We start from the raw sequence: 19,301 nt of genomic DNA on the forward strand, positions 1-19,301 counted from the left end.
GCAGAAGAGGAAATCATGGCTCCCAGTACACAGCAGTCTGCCCTGCCAATTTTTATCCAAGTGCTAAAAATAGAATACCATAAAAAAGATCCTAGTCTAAAGAGTTGTCAATCAGAAATTCTTGAAAAAACACACAATATACACCACACTAGTCAAGCATGGGGGAACTGTACACTTCAGGAATTTTTGTTTCTTGTTATTTACCTATTATTTATTAGGACAGAAAAGAGCATCCCATTATTGCTCCAGATAAATAACTGAAAATACTGGCAGGAATCCGGAATTATAGAATTATAGTCGACCTAACTGACGATTGCTTAGAAAATAATGTCACTTCAATAAAGATCAATTTCATATGGCACAAAACCTATTGTCCTTCCACTATTTCTTTGTACAAAAGAAGTGGTATAGCATCCAGAACAGCCATTTCATTACAGAAAAAAATTGTTTCCACATGAATTAAGTCACCTGATTTGTTACTATGCTTTGAAAAATAACTAAAGAATGACATCTTCTGACCAGAAGGGCTTTGGAGCTTTAACAGAATAGAAATAGTGCATCAGAAAACAAGGTCTCCTAGGACACTATTGAGCTCAGAAACTCCAAGACAAGAAAAAAATATACAAAAGCAATTGAACATGTTTAAAAACCCTTATTCTCTGCCTATAATAATTGAAACAGACTCAAGTATTATTTCTTATTTGTGCATATAAGATGCGTATAACTGTCATAATAATACTCAAGGAAATGCTTATCTGGTGTAGAGCAACTTACACACTTTTCATATCCTCTTATAGAGAATATTATTTTCCCAACTTCCCCTTAGTCCCAACATAATAGATACTAGGAAGGAAAAAGAAAAGTCTCACAAACCTGTTTGAAATTACCATAGTCATATTGCTTTGAAAGGCTAAGTGTTTATGTAAACTCTGGCAGTGACTGTTGGGAGGTATGTTTGCTATGGAAAGAGACTTTCAAAGGCAATTAATACTCAAGAGAAGCCAATGTATAGGGCCTACAGTCCAAATGAAGGAAAAAGTTATAATATTTCTGCTAGAAGAAATTGTCACTTTAAAAAACATATGTATTCAAGGAGTTATACCTTGGAAAGTGTAAGTTTTCCCAGCATTTGTAACTCCATATGTAAAAACAAGACGATTATATCCATCTAAGAAATCTTGCACTGGTTCCTTCATGGCGCCTTCAAAGAATTCTTCTTGAGTTGTCTCAGGTCCAAACACCTGTGTATTACCAAGAAATATTTATATTTTGTTTAAGGAATCATTAGAGACTTTTAAAAAATCTTTTAAATTCTGTTTGTTGATACTCTTAAAGACTACAAAGTTAAATCAAAAATAGTCTCCTTCTATTAAATAAATGTAAGTTAAACAACATGTTTCAGGAATGCATTAAAACTTTTAAAGATAACTCATTTACTTGTGAAAAAGTGAACTTCTGCATCATCTGTCCAGCAGTTTTTTCACTTAGTCGATTCAGATAATGTTGGGGGGGCTTCAGTATGATGTTTGTTGAGTCTTCAAGTGAAACACAGTCCTATTAAAAGGAAAGACAAGCAATGCAGGGCATGAAGAGAATATAAAGAGTTCGGCTTACAGGGAAAAAAGCAAACACAAAAAAACCACAAAACAAAGTTAAAGTACTTTTAAACTAAATGAACATCACACCTGTGATCCATTTTCTCTTTCCAGTGATGTAAATGGCCTAATACGCAGGCAAACTTGTATGTGTCCCTTAGAATCCAAACTGCTCCTCTTAAAAAGAAAAAAGAATTAAGCAAGTTAGAATTTTCAATCTTCGTTTGATAACTAGCATGTTAAGGCAGTTTTAATCCATCAGGCTGTTTTGAACAGATCTGCTTGACAACATGGAAATCAAAAGAAATTCACTTCATCTGTTTTAACATGTGCTTAGGCCCCTGCAGTTATCTGTGACACGATAATCTTGCAGCACATACACAGACACATTGTATTCAGGCCAACTAGAGGACACCCACAGAAGGTTTCATGAATTGGCAATTAGGTTCATTCACAGAAAACTGATGCATCAGTGCAGTGCCACACAACTTAGTCTAATCCTAAGCATCTCTTCCAAATTTAAAACACAAGAAAGATGCTTTTCATCCCCTCTGTAAAATTCTGACTATTTCTATCAATGAAAGGACTCAGCTTGTATTTTAAAAAATAAATATGCAAATAATCCAAACATTAAAACCTTCCTACCTGGCTTGTGTCGGAGCTTGAAGAAACCAAAGAAAATTCAGAGGAGAGATCTGCTTTAAGATCTTCCACACTTACTGGTCCTGATCTTGGAGAGAGCTCAGTGCTAGAAATATAGGAAGGTCTGCAAAATTTCTCATTATTCAAAGTTGGTTCCATTCTGCAAGATAAAATAAAACAGTTTTGTTCTCCCTGATCATATAACATAGAGCTTCAGAAGTCCCTTAGAAGTCAATTTGAAACTGATAATTGCAATTTCTTTGAGGAGAAAGGTTTCTTCATCCTGTTCATTATTTATATAGCAAGTTTCTGGTAGGTGGGGAGGGTCTGCAGAAGTGTTTGCATCATGATGAATCAAGAGCGACCATTCATCTTTAAACAGAAAGCAACTGTTTACAAGGGAAAACTTTACACATATAGCACAAACATGTCAATCAAGGAAGGTATAATATAAAACCTAATTGTATTATTCCATATCAACTTGATCATCCCATTATAGTGGTCATTTAGAATGTCACAGTTATCTCTGCAGGACCTGTCAAATATTTGGTGTTATAAAGATAACACGATGTAGTTTAATTTTGTTACAGATTGTTTCAAATAAATCACTGGGCAATTACTAACAGACTATGGCAGCAAGGGATCCAACAAAGAGACACCAACAACATGACCTACATTTTGAAGCTTTGAACACAACAATTCAATGGTCTTCTAGCACTACATTCCCACATCTAGGTTACAGCAAAGCATGAAAATTGTTCCTCTAAATACTAACGGAGAACATCAGTGTTCATTAAAACAACGGACAGAGCAGGGCTGTTTCAAAACCCCCTTGCTCAAGAAGAGTGTTTGTTGCTTACCTATTAAGCAGTTCAATTTTCAATTCATCCAGCAAAAAAACTAAGAGATGTCTGCACTTCAATACCAAATACTTAAGAGGTCAGTCTTCCTATCTAAGTTGTAAAAGGCAGATGCAGAACTCTAAGCAGCTAGACAAATGTCACCAAGCTGCAAATATGGTAAAGATACACATAAAGTAAGCATCAATGTTACCTTTGTATCTTCTAACCTACATGTTTAATTTTTGTCAGAGGTGTATGAAACCCAGGAAAAACTTGGCCCTGAAATATCAGAGCTTGAACAAAGATTGACCTGTGAATAACCTACAGTTGGAAAGAAACCTATCTGTCCATGCTATCACGATCTGGAAGTCTTATTCATCAACGACACAAAGCCACAGTGCAAAACTCTTATCAGCCCTTTAAAGGAATCATATTTGTTAGATAACAGACATCTTAATTGCTTTAAATACAAGCTTAAAGTGTGATTCGTCAAGATTATGCTCTCATACTGTATCTTTTTACATTAGAGGCAAAAGGCAAGCATTAAGCTGTGTATACAAAACTGGAAGTAGAAGTGTTGACATAGCCCAGCACTCAGAGTGGTGAAGTACAACGCCTGACAGAACACAAAGTCCAAGGTACAGACTATATATCTGACTCCACGTTGTGTCACAAAGCACTATAATGGCTTCAGATATTCTGGTGCAAACAACTATATTGCCTGGCTGCAGCCACTGAAAGGTACTTGTATACTGGGATGTGTTATTATAACCCTACTAACAGTGGCAATAGAATTTAGAGCTGTAGACACCGTAAAAGAAGGGGATCCCCAGTGGCACACAGCCTGAAGCAGTGCCAGGGAGCACAAGAAAAGTATGAAAAAGCTCCAAATCACACAATAAGGCTGGCAGCTTATATACAAGCTAAAGCACCAGTTCTCATACTTAACCCCCCCGCCCCCAAACAACTAAATGGAAACTGCTCTGTGCACATCTCAATCTTCCACTGACAGGCTCTGCGTTCTTTGCCCGTTCCCACGGGACAAACCCACCGCGGCTCTTCCGGCAGCGCCGAAACCTGCCCACACCGAAGGCCCTACCGCGGCCCTTCGCCGCAGCGCCAGGGACCGACGGCAGTGGGGACAGCGGGGACAGGCGGCCCTGGCGCCGCCGCCACGGGCAACACACGCGCTGCTACCCCAGCCCAGAGACCCGCGGGCCGCAACCGCCGCAGCCTCCCCTCTGCAGGGCACAGCCCCGCATGGGCTCGCCCGACCCCCCCTGCCCTTCTCCCGCGGTCCAGGTACCGCTCTGCTGCCCCAGTCTCGCCTCCCGTGCCCCAGCCCCCTGTGCCCCCGGTCCCCCGTGCCCCCGGTCCCCGCCGCCCCGCCGCCCCTCCGCTCACCCGCCGTGACACTCCCTCGGTCTCTGCGCCGGCCGCGGGTTCTTTTTGAATCGGACCAATGACAGCGCTCGGCGCCGCGTGGCCCGCTGGGAGTGCGGCGGCGCAAGGCCCGCTGGGTAGTGTAGTCCCGGCGGGGCGGGGTTGGCGTGTCCAGGTTCGCCCTCCGGCGGCGGCCGCGACCGGCGGGCTCTCTGCGTTCTGAGAGGCCTGCAGGGGCCTCGGCACCGCCGGCATCGGTCCGCCCGCGCCCGGCCCCGCGGCGGCGGCAGCAACAGCGGCAGCAGCAGCAGCGCGGTTGCCGCGGGAAGGCGCCCTGGCGCCGCCGGGCCTGCCCTTACGTGTCTGCAGCGCCCGATTCGCCTCCCCGAGGCGCGGCAGAAGGACCTGTGTAAGTTCTGACTCGCCTGCACTCGGGGTGGCCACGGCCGTGCTGTTTTCACAGGCGCTTTGCTCTCTGTTCACAAACATGATGGTCACTGTTTGCGGTGGGGAGAGCGAAGAGGCCGAGTGACCTGCTCGAGCCTTGTATCAGAGCGGGGATCAGCTGAATTGGGAAACTCCGACTTTGAGTTCAGGGTGTGCTTGTGCATGACCTTTCGTTCCAGTCCTGACAGCTGTGCAAAACACTTAGTAAAGTACCTTTATTGAAAACCTTCCCCAGGTCGAAATTATTGGTGGGTACCAGGTTTGCATTGATGGGCATTTTATTTCTTAACCAGTAATAAGAGAAATCCTTCAGCTTTATTTTCAAACCAGTGTCATAACGCCACTCAGATCATTGTTTTCTAGAATATTAGGGTATGGGAACATGCAGGATTTGGTAACACAAATCATCCTTAGTTTCTCTTTAGAATCTGACAAATTCTTTGAACTACAATAAGGAATGTCTGCCTATTTTAGATTGAAATAAAAGGACAAGTAACTTGAAAGGACTCAGTATCTGTGAGAATAAAACGTTTGGTTTTCATTTGAAGAAAAGACTGCCAGCAAGAGCAAGCAATTCTCTAAAGGAATAGTTCTACACAGATCCTGTATCAGCGGCCTTGATGAGGTTGTCTTTAGGATTAAATCCTATCTTTCCTTAAATGAAGGCTATATCATATCAGTAAAAGACGTATACTTGAGTTCAGTTCCGATGTAGGCTGCTTTGCAAGAGTTGGTTTGTTTTAACAGCAGAAAATGATGCAATATTGAATTTGAAGTTGTTTGCTAGCAAAATTGAAAAGTTCTTGAAGTCATTCTTTAAGACTTAGGCTAACTTTTTTAGAAGTATCTTGGTTTCTGTCCTAAACAGAATTAAAACTACTGAACTTACCTAACGTCAAGCCAACTTTTTCATACCAGGAGGGGACTGAGAAGGACTCTGAAAAAATGGGGGAAATTAGCTCCTGGAATCAAACCTGACAGCTGTTCTCTTCTACTTGTTGGAGAGGAAAACTGAAGATCTTCTTGGAATATTTTGCAAGGTATATTCCTAAACAGGTTGGCTTCTATGTCCTGCAGAAAATTACTCTTGCTAAGTTGGAGCAAAACAAAGCTCGTGGTACAGGCAATATTTTGATTTTATTTGAATATTAGACTTCTGGAACTTTTTATAATACTGCACATTTTTTAATTTTAATTTAAACTAGTATCTCAAAGGACTATTATCAGCTTACTGAAAGAGCAAACCAAACCCAATTTAACATGTGTTCCCGCCTCACACAAACCATGATAAAGAAAACATTAGGTCAGCATAAACGATCCAGCCTCCTTTGGAGTGGAAGATGAGGCAACTTCATTGTCATGTGAAAGGGAGGAGGGAGACAGAAATACAAAGATTTCTAGTCTTAACTGTATTAATTAAAAGTTATTAGCTATAAGCGCTTCCAGACAATCAGATCCTTACGTACCCCAACTCTGTCTGTCTTTTAACTGACAGCACACAGGTTGGAAGGGGTTCTGACCTCTGATGTGAAGCCACACTTAAGCCAGGGAAAAAATTATTAGCAATAAGCACCTCCAGAAAAATTAGAGCCTTAATGAACCCAGCACTGCCTGCCGGACCAGGAGAGAACACAGGCTGGAAGGTATTCTAACCCCTGATGTGAGGACCACACTTAATAGCAACAAGAGAAAGAACCTTTCTCACGGTAGCTCCCGAAATAACATTTATTAATACAAATATGTGACAGTGACTATATGGGTTACTTAGGCGGTGATAACATTTAGCTGCAGGATTGTACAAAATACCCCCCAAAGACATCGGCACAAAACACATTTCAAGGACCACTCCAGCAGTAAATCACTCCCATAGCAAACTTAACTAGCAGAAGATTACTAAACAGAAAACACGACAGTTCAACACCACCAGTAAACACACTCAATAACCCCAAAGAAAAGCAACAGGAGCCACTTCCCATTAACACACATACACCCAGTGAGCTATAGCAAATTACAACTAATAAGGCATAAGAAAAGTAAAGTAAGAATTCTGTGGCTTACCGCTGCAATATTGATGGAATGGGAGAGACAGGGTGGCTCTCAGGTTGCCCTTCCCAGAGGTGGAAAGTTCTCTCCCCAAGTTGCAGTTACACTGCACTTCTTTTATATCTTTTTTTTCTTCTCCAGGTGTTTGTGTGACCAATAGTCAGTCTGTTGGGGGGGGTGATGCAGATGCCCTGAGGTGAGGTGGGCCCTTGAAGATATCGCAAAAGAAGGCCGCGCTATGTCTTAACACTCCATCTTTTGTTAATCTTACCAGTTTGAAAGCCCTTTGTCCTCTGCTAGGAGCATCTCTCCGGGGGGGCTGAGGCATTTCCTTCAAGTGGTTTATGCAAGGACAGCCAGTTGCAGCAAAAATATCTGCAGCCAAAACAGCATTCAGAAACTCATTGATGCCTGAGATTTGATTATATTTCTTTTTAAATTCTCTATAACTTATATAGGAAGTTGCCACTCCCAAGGAGAAAAGATTTTTATAAACAACTTCTTACTATTACCCTTAGACACTTATGTTCCTTTTATTTGAGATAGGGTTTAACAGTTGTGGATAGTCTACTCATCTGAATGATGAGATGATGCCCTATGAGACAGCATTTCTCAACTTGCTTTTACATCACTGTCAGAAGTAATTAGAGACACAGTCAACACTGCCCAGCATCCTTCAGCACATCTGAGAAGCAGCCAAACCAGCACTGGCTTCAGTTTCTTTGTACTCAACTCACCTTCCCCAGGGAATTAACAAAGTACTTCAGTTTCCCCTCACCGCTCTGGTTCTGCTGTGGTTCCCCATGCCCTGACAGCATTGCTTTCCCATTCTGGGTGCAGGCCAAGTCCTCCTGCACCGTTCCTTTGGGGCCGACTGGCAAGAGCACTCCTGTTCCTTGTCAAAGAGATGTCTTGGAGGAAAATCGTGCATTATGTAATCCTCCTGGTAATCTGCCATGCCAGCCCCTTGTAATCCATATCTTTCAGGGCAGTTCGTGTTATTTATTCTGTTATTTAAACAGTCTGGTGGGTGCTTTTCACACTCCTATAATTTGAGTGTGCATCCTTGCTGTCCCACTCCTACCAGTTGCCTTCAGGTGATCCTATTTCTAATGCACATACAGCTGATTTTATGAACTCATGACTTCACAGGCTGTTCATTTGCTCATTTTTCATTATGTTTTCTTTTGTCATCTCTTCTAAGTAATGAGCTACTTCTTCAGTCTCACAGGTGCTCCTGGGCTTAGAAGCTTTGCCCCAGGGATAGATGGTGGCTTTGAGGCAGGGAGGTCTCAGTGGTGCTGGGTGGAGAAGAGCAGTTGGCCAGGGCATCAGGCCCTTTCCCTGAAGGAGGCAGGAGCTTTCCATCATTAACTTGCAAATGCTACCACTGTTTTGTGGCTAATTTGGTTAACTGAGTAATTGTGGGGTTTGGTGCAGCGTAGGAGGCAAAACCTTCCTTGGAAGGAGCTCGCAGGTGGTTGTGAGGCTACTTCGTTGAGGTGCTCTTGGAACATAAAATAACAGTTTGGAAAATGAATCATAGATTCACTGGCAAAGAGGGGAATTGATGAGTGTATGCCAGTATGAGAGAGCCAGCCAGGAGTCTGGGAAGGAAGGAGGGAGATCACTGATGGGGAGTGGGAGGCAAGCCATAGCACCTGGTGCTGGACTTTGGCCTTAATGCTTGGCCATGGCTGTTTAAAAAATTATTCACTGAGGAGACAGGGAGCTCACAAGTAGAGACATGTTTGTGTTAAGAAGGCTTGTTCAGGTACTGCCATACATGTTCTCATAGGTGAAGTGGAGCCACCTGGTCCCATGCCAGTGTTTTGTGTAATGAAAACAGCCTACATGCACTCAACATACCATTTTTAAATCTTGATAGCTTCATATGAAAACCTGTGAATGGCAAACATAATATTACTCCTTCAACAAGAACTGTATTGTCTCACATAGGAGAAGGTGTGAAATATTTTCTGAGATGTATTTCTTTCAGTTTGTGTAATTCAAGACTTTGGGAAGAGTGCAACTGAGACAAAAAGCTGTTTCTGTTTCTTCCTCTTTCTCCCCCAACCCTCTGGTATTCTTTCTGTGCCTCTTTGGATTATTGTGTAATTGTGTAATACTCTGATGAGCTAAAGATCATTCCAGCTGTAACCAACTTTTAATCTTGGAATTAAGCCAAAAAGTTTCAAAATCAGTTATTCTCTGAAATGTGTTAACATAAGTAGTCACCATTTTGAAGGTCAGATCTAGCATTTTGAAACCAGAACCTTCTACCACTCATCAACAAGCTTAAAACATAACCTGAAGACATCATTGTGTGTCTTGGATCACTACGCATACCCAGCATTTGAGTGTACTTAGGTTGTCAGGTTATTTCAGTTTGAAAAGTTCTTTCATCAGCACATGATAGTGTTCTACACTGGCTCTAATGTCTAAGGCAAGGGAATGGCTTGGATATTCTGAGGAATTAGCAATGCAGTTAATTTTTTTCTCAATATTAGTGTGCTGTGTATTTTTGCCACCCACCTGCCCATGTTTAAATCTTTTTTTATTAAGAATAGGAATCTTTTCAAGCCAGGATCATTAAGGCCTTCCATTAGAGTGGTTGTACTTGGATTTTCCTAATATAGTGGGATTCTTAATCACAGAGGGGATTTTTAACCTGATCACAGAATAAATCATAATAAAATATGTTTCTTAAATGTTTCTGTGACTCAGCTGACTCATTTGAACTGCCAATTTTTAATAGGCCCTGAAAATGTATAATAATTGAGAAGTATTTTATGCATGTATGTGTGTATATATTTCTATAGTTATTACTACCAAAGAAGACTGAAGCTTAGTACTGGATAACAAGATAAATAAATAAAATCTACTTTGTTTTTTCTTCTGCCTTTTCTAGGGTCTTTCTGTAACTTTAGCAACAGATGATGTAAGACCACTAGTGATGGTTAAGTATTTTGCTTCTTTATTGCTGAAAGGGGCTGAAACATTTAGACATGAGTCACCTGATCAGCCAAAACAAGACAATGTCATGTTAAGTCACTGTAACAGCAACAGAGGCCTCCATTGGAGAAAATGGTGAAAACTGTTTTCACATTGTGACACAAGTATTTTTTCTGTAAATGTATCAGCTATTTTGTCTGACTGATTAATAGTCATATAATGAATAATGTAGTTAATTATCAGGTGTTTGAGATGTATGTGGTGAATAGTAGAACTATCATTAATATAATAATACATTAATAATAATAATATTATGTGTAATAAAATATGCAGTCAAAAGCTGTAAAAGTGTATTTTTATAAGAAAAGATGACTACTTTAAGTTGTGTGCTGTGTACTTTTTAAGAACAAGATCATGTAGATGGCTTTTCCATGGAACTGCTTGCTAAAGATAGTCTGTAGGACATTTGTGTTGTGCCCCAAAAAATAAATTCCATCCCAACCTTTCGGGTTTTGACCCTGCCAAGTCCTGTAAATGAGATCTTTTTTAGTTACTTGTTAGAGAATCCATGAGCAGGAAGACTGGTTGTTATTGAGTGGCTGTGTAAAATTCTTGCCTCCTGCTCAACATTATACTGATGTCTCAGGACATACTGTTAAAAATGGCTCTACAGGTGGAATACTAAATTGGATCCTATACTTAGAGAAGTCAGAATGAGTTTTGCCACAGTTTTCACATAGTCTGGATCTTGTGTCATGGTTTTACTATGGATTTCAAGTCTGTATATCCTTTGGTCATCAAAATGGAGTAGCATTGTTGATACAGAAGATACAGTCCAGAAACATTGGCTACTTCAGGGAAGGTTTTTTGTATGCTGCTTATGTTTCATGAACAGTATTTGAATTGTGCATCCAGATTTCGTTTGGTTCCCTGAAATGCCTCCTCTTTTTTCTCCTTTCTTTTTTTATATCTAAATATATGCCTAAGTTCTGCAAGTGTTTGCATAAAGTCTTTTTAGCTCCAAGTCTGAGACTAGGCCTATTGCCATTCTTTGCTATGCACAATGTTAACTATTTTCTTTACAGACAATGTGTTAGCTCTAGCTTAAAGGCTGGAGATACATTCCAAATCTTATTAGTAAAATTTTGTTTCTCTCCATGTGTTACTCATTCTTTCTCAATCGTCCACAGAGCTATGTAAATACCAACATGGGTAACCATAATTTAATGGTAAAATATCAGGTCAGGGTTGACTTTCCCTAAAGTGAAACATATGTTTGAATTTTATTTCAATTGAGGTTTCAGAAGCTTTATTTTGATGCCAAGCTGCTTATGGAAATTCTTCATGGTGTAAGAAATTCAAGCTTTAATCCTTAGGATTACTTTTTAAGAGTATTGTTTCTTTTTCTTTTGTAGTGTTATGTAAAATACAGGTTCTAAATAGCTGCCATTAGAACAGCCCCGGAAAATTTTACTGAAGACATTCTGTTACAAGTTACATTCTCAACTCTTGCTCTGTCATCTTACCAAAAACTTAACAAGATAAATAAATTGTAACATGAAGTCAATACATATCTAGAGTAATGCAGTTTTGAACTAGGGAAACTGGCTGAAATACCAAGATATGTCTAAATATATATGAGATACACAGCTGAGAGCTGAAGAAACTGAAGGATTTGCACTAAAGGAGGCGGGGCGAGGGTGTGTTCATAGATATACAAGGTCTGTGTAGAAGCCAAAAGACAGAGCACTTCTGTGTCTCAAAAATACAAGGGGCCTCAAAAAGATGTGGATCAAGAGCAAGAAGATTACTGCTCAAATAACAAGGAGCAGACTATGTTACAGTGTAGCCATTGCAGTGTTTCAATGCAGTATTTCTCATCTTTCTGGCTCTGACACCCAAGACAGAGCTGCTTTTATTCTTGCCCAGTGTTGATCTCAGAACCCAGTGCTGTTCTCTGACATTGTGTCCCCTTCCTTGGAATGTCATCATGGCTTTGGGAACTCAGTGCTGCTCTTCAACTCATGTGAAGATGTGGTTGGAATGGTGTAGTCACACCACTGACCTTCAGTTGTTTTAACTTGAGCTTCCTGTACAGCCAGTAGTGAGAAATGCTCAGAATTGATTCAGGCCTAAGTTAAATTCTTGTTCTGGAAGGACACTTGTGCTATGTGGTAGAGCTGGGCAATATAACTGTAACCCAAATTATGCTCTGGAGGAACCTTGCTTTCTTCATTAGCCTCTTGGTTTAGCTATCAAAATTAATGTCTAGTTTTGGGTAACATGGTTATCCTACAGCACAATAAAGGGACAAGGAATGAACACTTAGAAAACAAATTTCTTAACCAGTGACTTATCTTTAAAGGACTTGAAAATAATGGGTTTTTGCCAATAGCAAATGGCCCAGGGCATCCTGTTAGGGTGTGAGTTCATCTTTTTTTTTTTCTTTTTTTTTAAGCTTATATTAAACTTATATTTTGCTATATTACAGGCTGAACATTGGCCATCCTGTAGGAGAAACTGAAGGCGGAGAGCCTCATACTTTGCTAGACATCTGCCCTGCATAGAACATAGTCATAGTCCTGAAAAGAAGAGCCTGTATTTGTGCCATGCAATTCGACAGCAGTGCTCCTTGCAGTCCTTGAAGGGAAACACAGTCTTCTTCACTCAGAATGGACGAGCAGGTGAAAGATGATGAAAACTCATGAAGTCTCAATTGCTTCTCGAAGGGTGGATTAGTGAGCAGCTAATTTTTTTTAACACATTCTTATGCCATTACTTTCAGCCAAGTCAGCAAGTAGATCTTTGTGGCCAAACAAATGCAGGAGCAGCAGAAGAGCAGGAAGAAATGGTGGTGGGACAGAAGGGCAGGACTGCTGCTTTTGTGTCAGGCAGTCTTAGATTGGCTAAATTGTTTGTGAAGTTGCACCTTTGGCAGTTCTTCAGCAAGGACTCAAATATGCAGATGCTGCCTGGATTGCAGCCTTTGGGCATAACCAGACTTGCAGAGTTAGACAGTATTTCCAAATGTAGTTTGACATCTTGTTCTCAGTTTGATGCTGCCCTGCCTGATGTTGTCACAATATGCTGGAGCCAAGGATAAAGCAGAATATGAAATGGCAGGCTTCCATACTGAAACTTTGCTCACAGCTGAAATCTGAAGAAACTGGAAGATTTCCACAGAAATGATGAATTTTACCAAGTACTGGCTGATCTGACCCTCCATAGTGAGAATAAACCCCATTTTACAAAAAAATGAGATGTAAACAGCAAAGTTTCATTGTTACTAATTCGGTTTTGTGCATCTGAATTTTCCTTCTTTCAACAAATTATAGGATCTGACTGCAGATTCAGTCAGGTGCTTTTGTATAGTGTTGCCAAGTAATGTCATCCTGCCACACTTCATCATATATGTGGGTGCACTGAAAAATACACACGTGTTTTTAAAGCACTGTAAGGTCTTTGAGTGAATTACATTGTAAAGAGAAGACAATTATTCCAAGATTTAATCCAGATTTTCTATATAAAGCACATTTTGGCACTGTGAAAAGGACTAAAACATTTAACAATTTTGAGATAAGAGAGGAGTCCTTTCTATTTTTAAGGATAATATTAGTATAAAGTTAGGAATGAGTCATTCTCTAACTAATTTCTTACTTAGTGACACATACTCTTGACAAACTAATTATCCAAAACAAGTGACTCAGAAATAGATGCTATGATTTTGTGGCTGTTGCTGTTACAACTAAAGATGAGGCTTGATTTTAGGTACAACCAATGTAGCTATACCTTGCAAATTATGCCACAGTGCTGCTTGAGGATGTATTACACTTGCAAACTTCTTTAATCTGATGTTTTGTTTTCAGTTTTAGGTGGATGCTGTAGCTGGTTTCTGGGTGTCTAAAGTAGACATGGCCACCAAGAGTCTCAGCAGGTGTATTGGATCAGGAAAATCTAATGTGGTATGTATTTCTTTCCATCCAGGAATGGTGATTTATTAAAGCCTCATCACATGAGCATTACTCTGAAGAAACATTTTAACTCAGAATTCTTAGTATATTGTTTGATGAATACTTTTGAGAGCATTGATAAGGGGATGATGGGAAGATTCATGCCACATTTGCTTGGGATGGAGGTAGTACCCAGTTGTTGCCTATAACCTTCTCTTTCTGTTTGGCTTTTTCATCTTTCCCTGCCCTCCCTGCTTCTCCTTGGCTGCAGTTTGTAAGGTATGTCACAATGTAGGTCTGATCTGATGAAACCAAACTAATGCCAATGCCTGCCTGTGATGGGAAGAGAACCCAAGCTATAACCTTGGGATTTCTGGCCTCTTATTAGGTAAGTCTGTTACTCATCTTCCCCCTTTACCCCCCTCAGTTGCCTTTGTTCCTCTTCTTCCTCTGTGTCATTAACTCATATTGAAGTTCAGTGTCACTGCTTACTGGGAACTCAGTTTTATTTGGCTGTACATATACTCTTCCCTAAAGAAGTCACATTATCTCCATATTGGCTGTTCATCATGCAGTGAAAATGTGAAGAACAATTCTATTGTAACAGTTCTGAATGATTTTCAGCTGAAGCAATGAAGAGGAAAGTCTGGCATATTTTAGTGGGATGTTCGTGTTTCTCAACTATAATTTTTAAATTCATAGCTTGACTTTATAATAACATTGGAAATTAACTATGTTCATTGCAGTTGGCTACACAGCTGTGTTCTTAAAAAGTAGGCTATTTGGTAGTATAGCTGAATTTTTTTCTGTGCTCAGATAGGAGAATCTCTTAGCAAAGCTGTGTTGAGCAGTAGTTTCTATTCTGATTATTTTGTCCTGTTGTAAATATAACAAACAACAGATGAAATAACTATTGACGTAGAGAAAACACCAATCATGTCAAACAAGGACTTCAGACACTGCTTTGAGGTCAGTTACCTGTGTGCTTGGAACTTTGATCACACTGGTAACAGCCAGATGATATAAACATGTGTGGATGTACAGGCAAAGATAAATAGGCAGCTTTTCATTGAATTTTACAAACAGAACAGCAAAACGTCAGTAAAGTGAAAATGTGTGTTTCTACTAGGCCCAAGGAACTTCAACAAGGGAAGATAATACTAATTAATTAATTTGCTGAAACAGCAAGCTTTGTTTGTTTTGAAACTTAAATGGATTCCGTTTTCAATAAGCAGCATGAAGGAGGAGTCTGTCCAGGGCCCTGCCATATCGAATGGAAGACAGCTTGTTCTCTGTCAGATGAAATGTAAGTTCAACTGCTAAATGGGCCTAGCTACAGCACTGCTAGATTAATAGCCAGTTTTGCTGAGAATGCAGCTTCTAGGGAACTGAAGCTGTTTCTTAAATCTGTGACTGAGAAAAATGTGAATTTCTTTAAGAAAATTAAGATAGACTTATGTTTGAAAAACATCAAAATTTCAGATTTCCATTTCAGCACTGCCCCTGCCTAGGCAAATGAGTTAAAAATCTGACTATGAGTCTGAAATTTTGCTGCTAAATTTTCCGGTTGAGGGGCATGGGTATTTTAATTTCTGTTTTGTGTCAAACTGATCCAAATACAGGTTTCAGTTTGAAGGTGAGACCTCTCTTCAGGTCCTTTCTCAACTCTCACTGCTTTTTGTTTTATCGTTGTTGATTTTGTTTCTTTGCATGGGAGGTGAGAAGAGCAGTTATTTGCATTTTGTGAAGGGTCTGGAGATCTGTGGGTACAGAGCACTACGTAGTTGCCATATATTTACATTCAGAGCTATGTTATGTTAACTTCCTTTTTCCTTATATCACTGTGTGCTGTGACTGAAGTGAATCTGCTTATAATCAAATCTAAACTTGGTAATTAGGGGTGGAGAATTGTTTTGAAATTTTTGTTTTAATCACAGAGATTTTAGTTCACTGAAATTAGGATTCCAGCAGGGAAGATAGACGTTGGTTTGGATTTTTTTTTGTTTGTTTGTTGTTTTTCTATTGTTGTTGTTAATGTGTTTGTTGATTGATTGTCTTTGCTATATGTTTATATATATATTTATATAACATATATATTCATGTTTTTATGTTCTGGGAGGATCTAAGGTCTGAAAACTGTCAATTATAAGGAGGTAATAAATCAGTCAACTTTTTTTGGTTTAGGATTTTAGGTCACACGTATCAATTTCAGCTTATATCAGATTGCAGTTGTGCCTATGAGTGGAGACTAATGTCATATCATTTGTGGGGATTCTGTTATTTGCAATCCATGACCAGTGGTGCCCCATAACCACCGCTCCAGTATTTTCCTTATACCTTTTGTACCTTTATCTGATGGGATAGCTGTACCTTTCTGATTTTTGCATGTGTTCTGCTTGTTACCTTTTGTCTCTTTGAGGGGACGGGAGGGGAGGTTGGTGGGGTTTGTTTGTGTGTTGGCATTGGGGTTTTTTGTTTGGTTGAGTTTTTTGTTTGTGGTTATTCTGTTTTCCCTAAGTTAGCACTGCGTTGTGACTGTTCCATGGGGCTTTTTTTCAGTTGGGATGAAAGACAACAACCACAATCTCTAACCTCATCTCAGAACTGTCAGAGGATAACTGTAGAAACCACTTGGACTGCTGCAAAGTCTGACCACAGGGATGGGCAGGATGGTAAGACCAGACTCACTTATGTACTCTTCTGACTATTATTCCCTAGTCTTGGCTATTCCTATTAGATGTGTAAATCGTGTCTATTACATGAGTAGATAGTGATGGAACAAGGGGGAACAGTTTTAAACTAAGAGAGAGATTTAGATAGATGTTGTTAGGAAGCAAATCTCTACTCAGAGGATGGTGAGGCACTGTAACAGGTTGCCCAGAGAAGTTGTGGATGGAACACTCCCCATTGCTGGGAGTGTTCAAGCCCAGATTGAATGGGGCCCTGAGCAGCCTGATCTGATGGGTAGCATCCTTGTAACATGGCAGGGCATTGGAACTAGATGGTTTTTAAGGTGCCTTCCAACCTAAACCATTGTTTAAGTCTGTGTCCTAATCCAGCCAGCATTCCAGGTAGCATTCATACTGCCTTGCCTGGACACCAAGCTGGGTGCTTGGGCTGGGAGATCTATGCCATACTTTTCCGCAGTGAAGGCAAAGAACATTCCCTGTATGGGCTGTTCAGACTGCCAAAGCAAAGTTCCTGCTTAGAGTGCCTTTTTGTCCATGTTTCTCTCCCTTGGTGATAGTGAGAGGGGGATGAGCTTCAACTCTGTGCAGGGCTTTTCTTCATAACATCAACAGATTTTAAGTGTCACAGAAGGCATAAATGAAAGGAGTCTGGACTAGTAGGTGTGTGGGAAGAGAAGGAACTGACGGTCTCAGTAGAATCTTCCTTGGCCTCAATCTGACCAAGATTTAGGCATGTGACCAAATTTATGCCCTTCATTTCCTCTGTCATCTGGAACCAGTTTTCCCTCTCAGGTATTTGCGGAAAGCAGAATTCACATGTTAGCTCGCTGTTGGCTTTCTTGTGATCACACCAATCATACTAGTGGTCTTTGGGTCCTTTTGTCATTGCATTTTCCAGATAACATTTTACATAGTTCTAGAGCTGTTTTCCCATTTGATTTACACATCTAGTCATTATATAGTTATGTTTGACTGTTGATCTTCTAGCCCTGCAATTTATGAGAAAAAGAACTTTAAAAACCCACATGTCTACCAAAGGTCCTGTATACACCAAAACCGTTTGGGCGTTTTTTCCCAGTTCTAGAAGGAAGAAGTAGTAGTTTCCTAGACTTGGTGCTTTCCATGTGATGCATATGATATGTGAATATAGCTAAAACAAATCAACAGTATCTGATTTTGTGTAAGGAATGTTCCTAATAGTTTTTATTAATTTATTATGTTGTACTGCATTTGCTTTATTTTCAAAGAGGAAAAATTAAATAAGAATTAGTGTGACTGTCTTGCACTGCAGAAACAGGATAAACATGGAAATAATATGAACAGGATATAAACAGGGATGACAGAGTGCCAACAACCTGAACACAAATCTGCCGTCAGATACACCATGTCTGTTTCCTTACATGCTTTGCATTGCATAATACACTTTGTACATGCATTTCATTACCACTGCTCTCCAAAATATGCCTAAAGCTTTATAGCCAGCTGACTTTGACTTAGAGTAACACCACTGGTGTTCTGTTAGATTGTTTTGTTTGGTTTTGTTCTTGTATAACATGTGGACTGCACCTGTGTGATGCTTATTTTAAGCTTAGCCTTAGACCAAGGATATGAGAGGCCCATGGAATGAGGGAGGAGTAGGTAATCCTCATAGGTTCCTAAAAAATTTCAAGCCAGGTTGTCTGATGATAACATACCTAAAAGGGTGGGGTATTTTGGTTGGTTTTTTGTTTGTTTTTGGGTTTTTTTAAGTTTCATTGTTTTTGAAACTTAAGGCAAGACCACAGCACTTTTGATCCCATAGCCAAGTATCTGAACTGCAAGATAGTCAGTAGTTTGCTGAAACTGACTCAGAGAGTTGTAGAATTGCAACATTGCCCTCCAGGTTTATAAACAAATAATAAGAGGTGATACAAAGCAGACTGTGTGAAGCACAGGCAGGTATGGAGTAGTTCATGAAGTGTTTGCTATGCAAATGTGTTATGTGCAGTGAGTTAGTATAGCAGACTTGTTCACTGTTTTGAGTCCATTTGTGTCCTGGATTCTTCAGCATACAGTGTGTTGTCCTTTTCCCACCAGATTGCTGGTTTACAGTGAAATATATGGGAAAATATTTTAAAATAAACTAGTAGTTTCCACCTACCCCAGTTCAGAAAGAAAGACAGAAATACTGAGTAAAGAGTAATTTTGAAAGAACTGCAATCTTCCTTGATTTTGTTTGTCAGTATTGTACTTAGATTCTATGAGGCTTGTTGTCTTGCAAACTAGACTGAAAACTGATCTGGCAAATGGGTTCGATTAGAAAGTTAGGGTAAATAAAGTCAAAATTTAGTTTGGTTGCACCACAGTGTTAGAAACTAAATTGTAATACATGCCATAACTTCATTGACAGGTATGTTCCACTTCATTCTTGATTTGCAGTAACTGAAATATATATCAAGTTTATAGACGGTAATACCAGGGGATGTAGAGTATGCAGTAACTTACTGAATGTGTATATGTGGTATGAAGTCAAGGGCGTGCAGTACCTCTTAAAAACAATACCTGCTTTCAACCAGTTGTGCCATGAAGTGTTGTCTTATAAATAGTATCAGTGAAAACCCAGTAGCCTCTGACTGAACCAACTGCTCAGTACAGTTTATTGCTTCTTTTTGTCCTGTTTTGAGGATGTAGCATTATTACTTCTGTCATATTTCTTCTGGATTATGTTTTCTATGATGTTCTAGATTTTCAAATACTAAGTACAATGCGAGACCT

General features: G+C 39.9%; 2 protein-coding genes across 5 annotated transcripts in view; one reads left to right on the forward strand and one right to left on the reverse strand.

Moving 5' to 3' along the window:
• Window positions 1-7,031, reverse strand: part of KIF20B (kinesin family member 20B) — a 39,777-nt gene extending 32,746 nt beyond the window's left edge. For 3 of the 4 annotated variants that reach the window (XM_071563233.1, XM_071563234.1, XM_071563231.1), the window contains exons 1-5: window positions 4,484-4,525; window positions 2,241-2,397; window positions 1,686-1,772; window positions 1,438-1,554; window positions 1,103-1,241 (exon numbers count right to left, since the gene is read on the reverse strand). In XM_071563233.1, the coding sequence (XP_071419334.1) occupies window positions 1,103-1,241; window positions 1,438-1,554; window positions 1,686-1,772; window positions 2,241-2,396 (499 nt within the window). In that variant the 5' untranslated portion in view covers window position 2,397; window positions 4,484-4,525. Of the gene's footprint in view, window positions 1-1,102; window positions 1,242-1,437; window positions 1,555-1,685; window positions 1,773-2,240; window positions 2,398-4,483; window positions 4,526-6,967 lie in introns of those variants that run through there. The other variant, XM_071563232.1, reaches the window with a different exon arrangement.
• A 7,836-nt stretch (window positions 7,032-14,867) lies between these two features.
• PANK1 (pantothenate kinase 1) overlaps window positions 14,868-19,301 on the forward strand; it is a 32,827-nt gene continuing 28,393 nt past the window's right edge. The window contains exons 1-2 of the mRNA XM_071563236.1: window positions 14,868-15,163; window positions 16,417-16,529. Coding sequence (XP_071419337.1) covers window positions 15,069-15,163; window positions 16,417-16,529 — 208 coding nt within the window. The 5' untranslated portion in view covers window positions 14,868-15,068. The remainder of the gene's footprint in view (window positions 15,164-16,416; window positions 16,530-19,301) is intronic.

The sequence above is a fragment of the Pithys albifrons genome, chromosome 9, assembly GCF_047495875.1.
Source record: "Pithys albifrons albifrons isolate INPA30051 chromosome 9, PitAlb_v1, whole genome shotgun sequence".
Classification (NCBI taxonomy): Eukaryota; Metazoa; Chordata; class Aves; order Passeriformes; family Thamnophilidae; genus Pithys; species Pithys albifrons.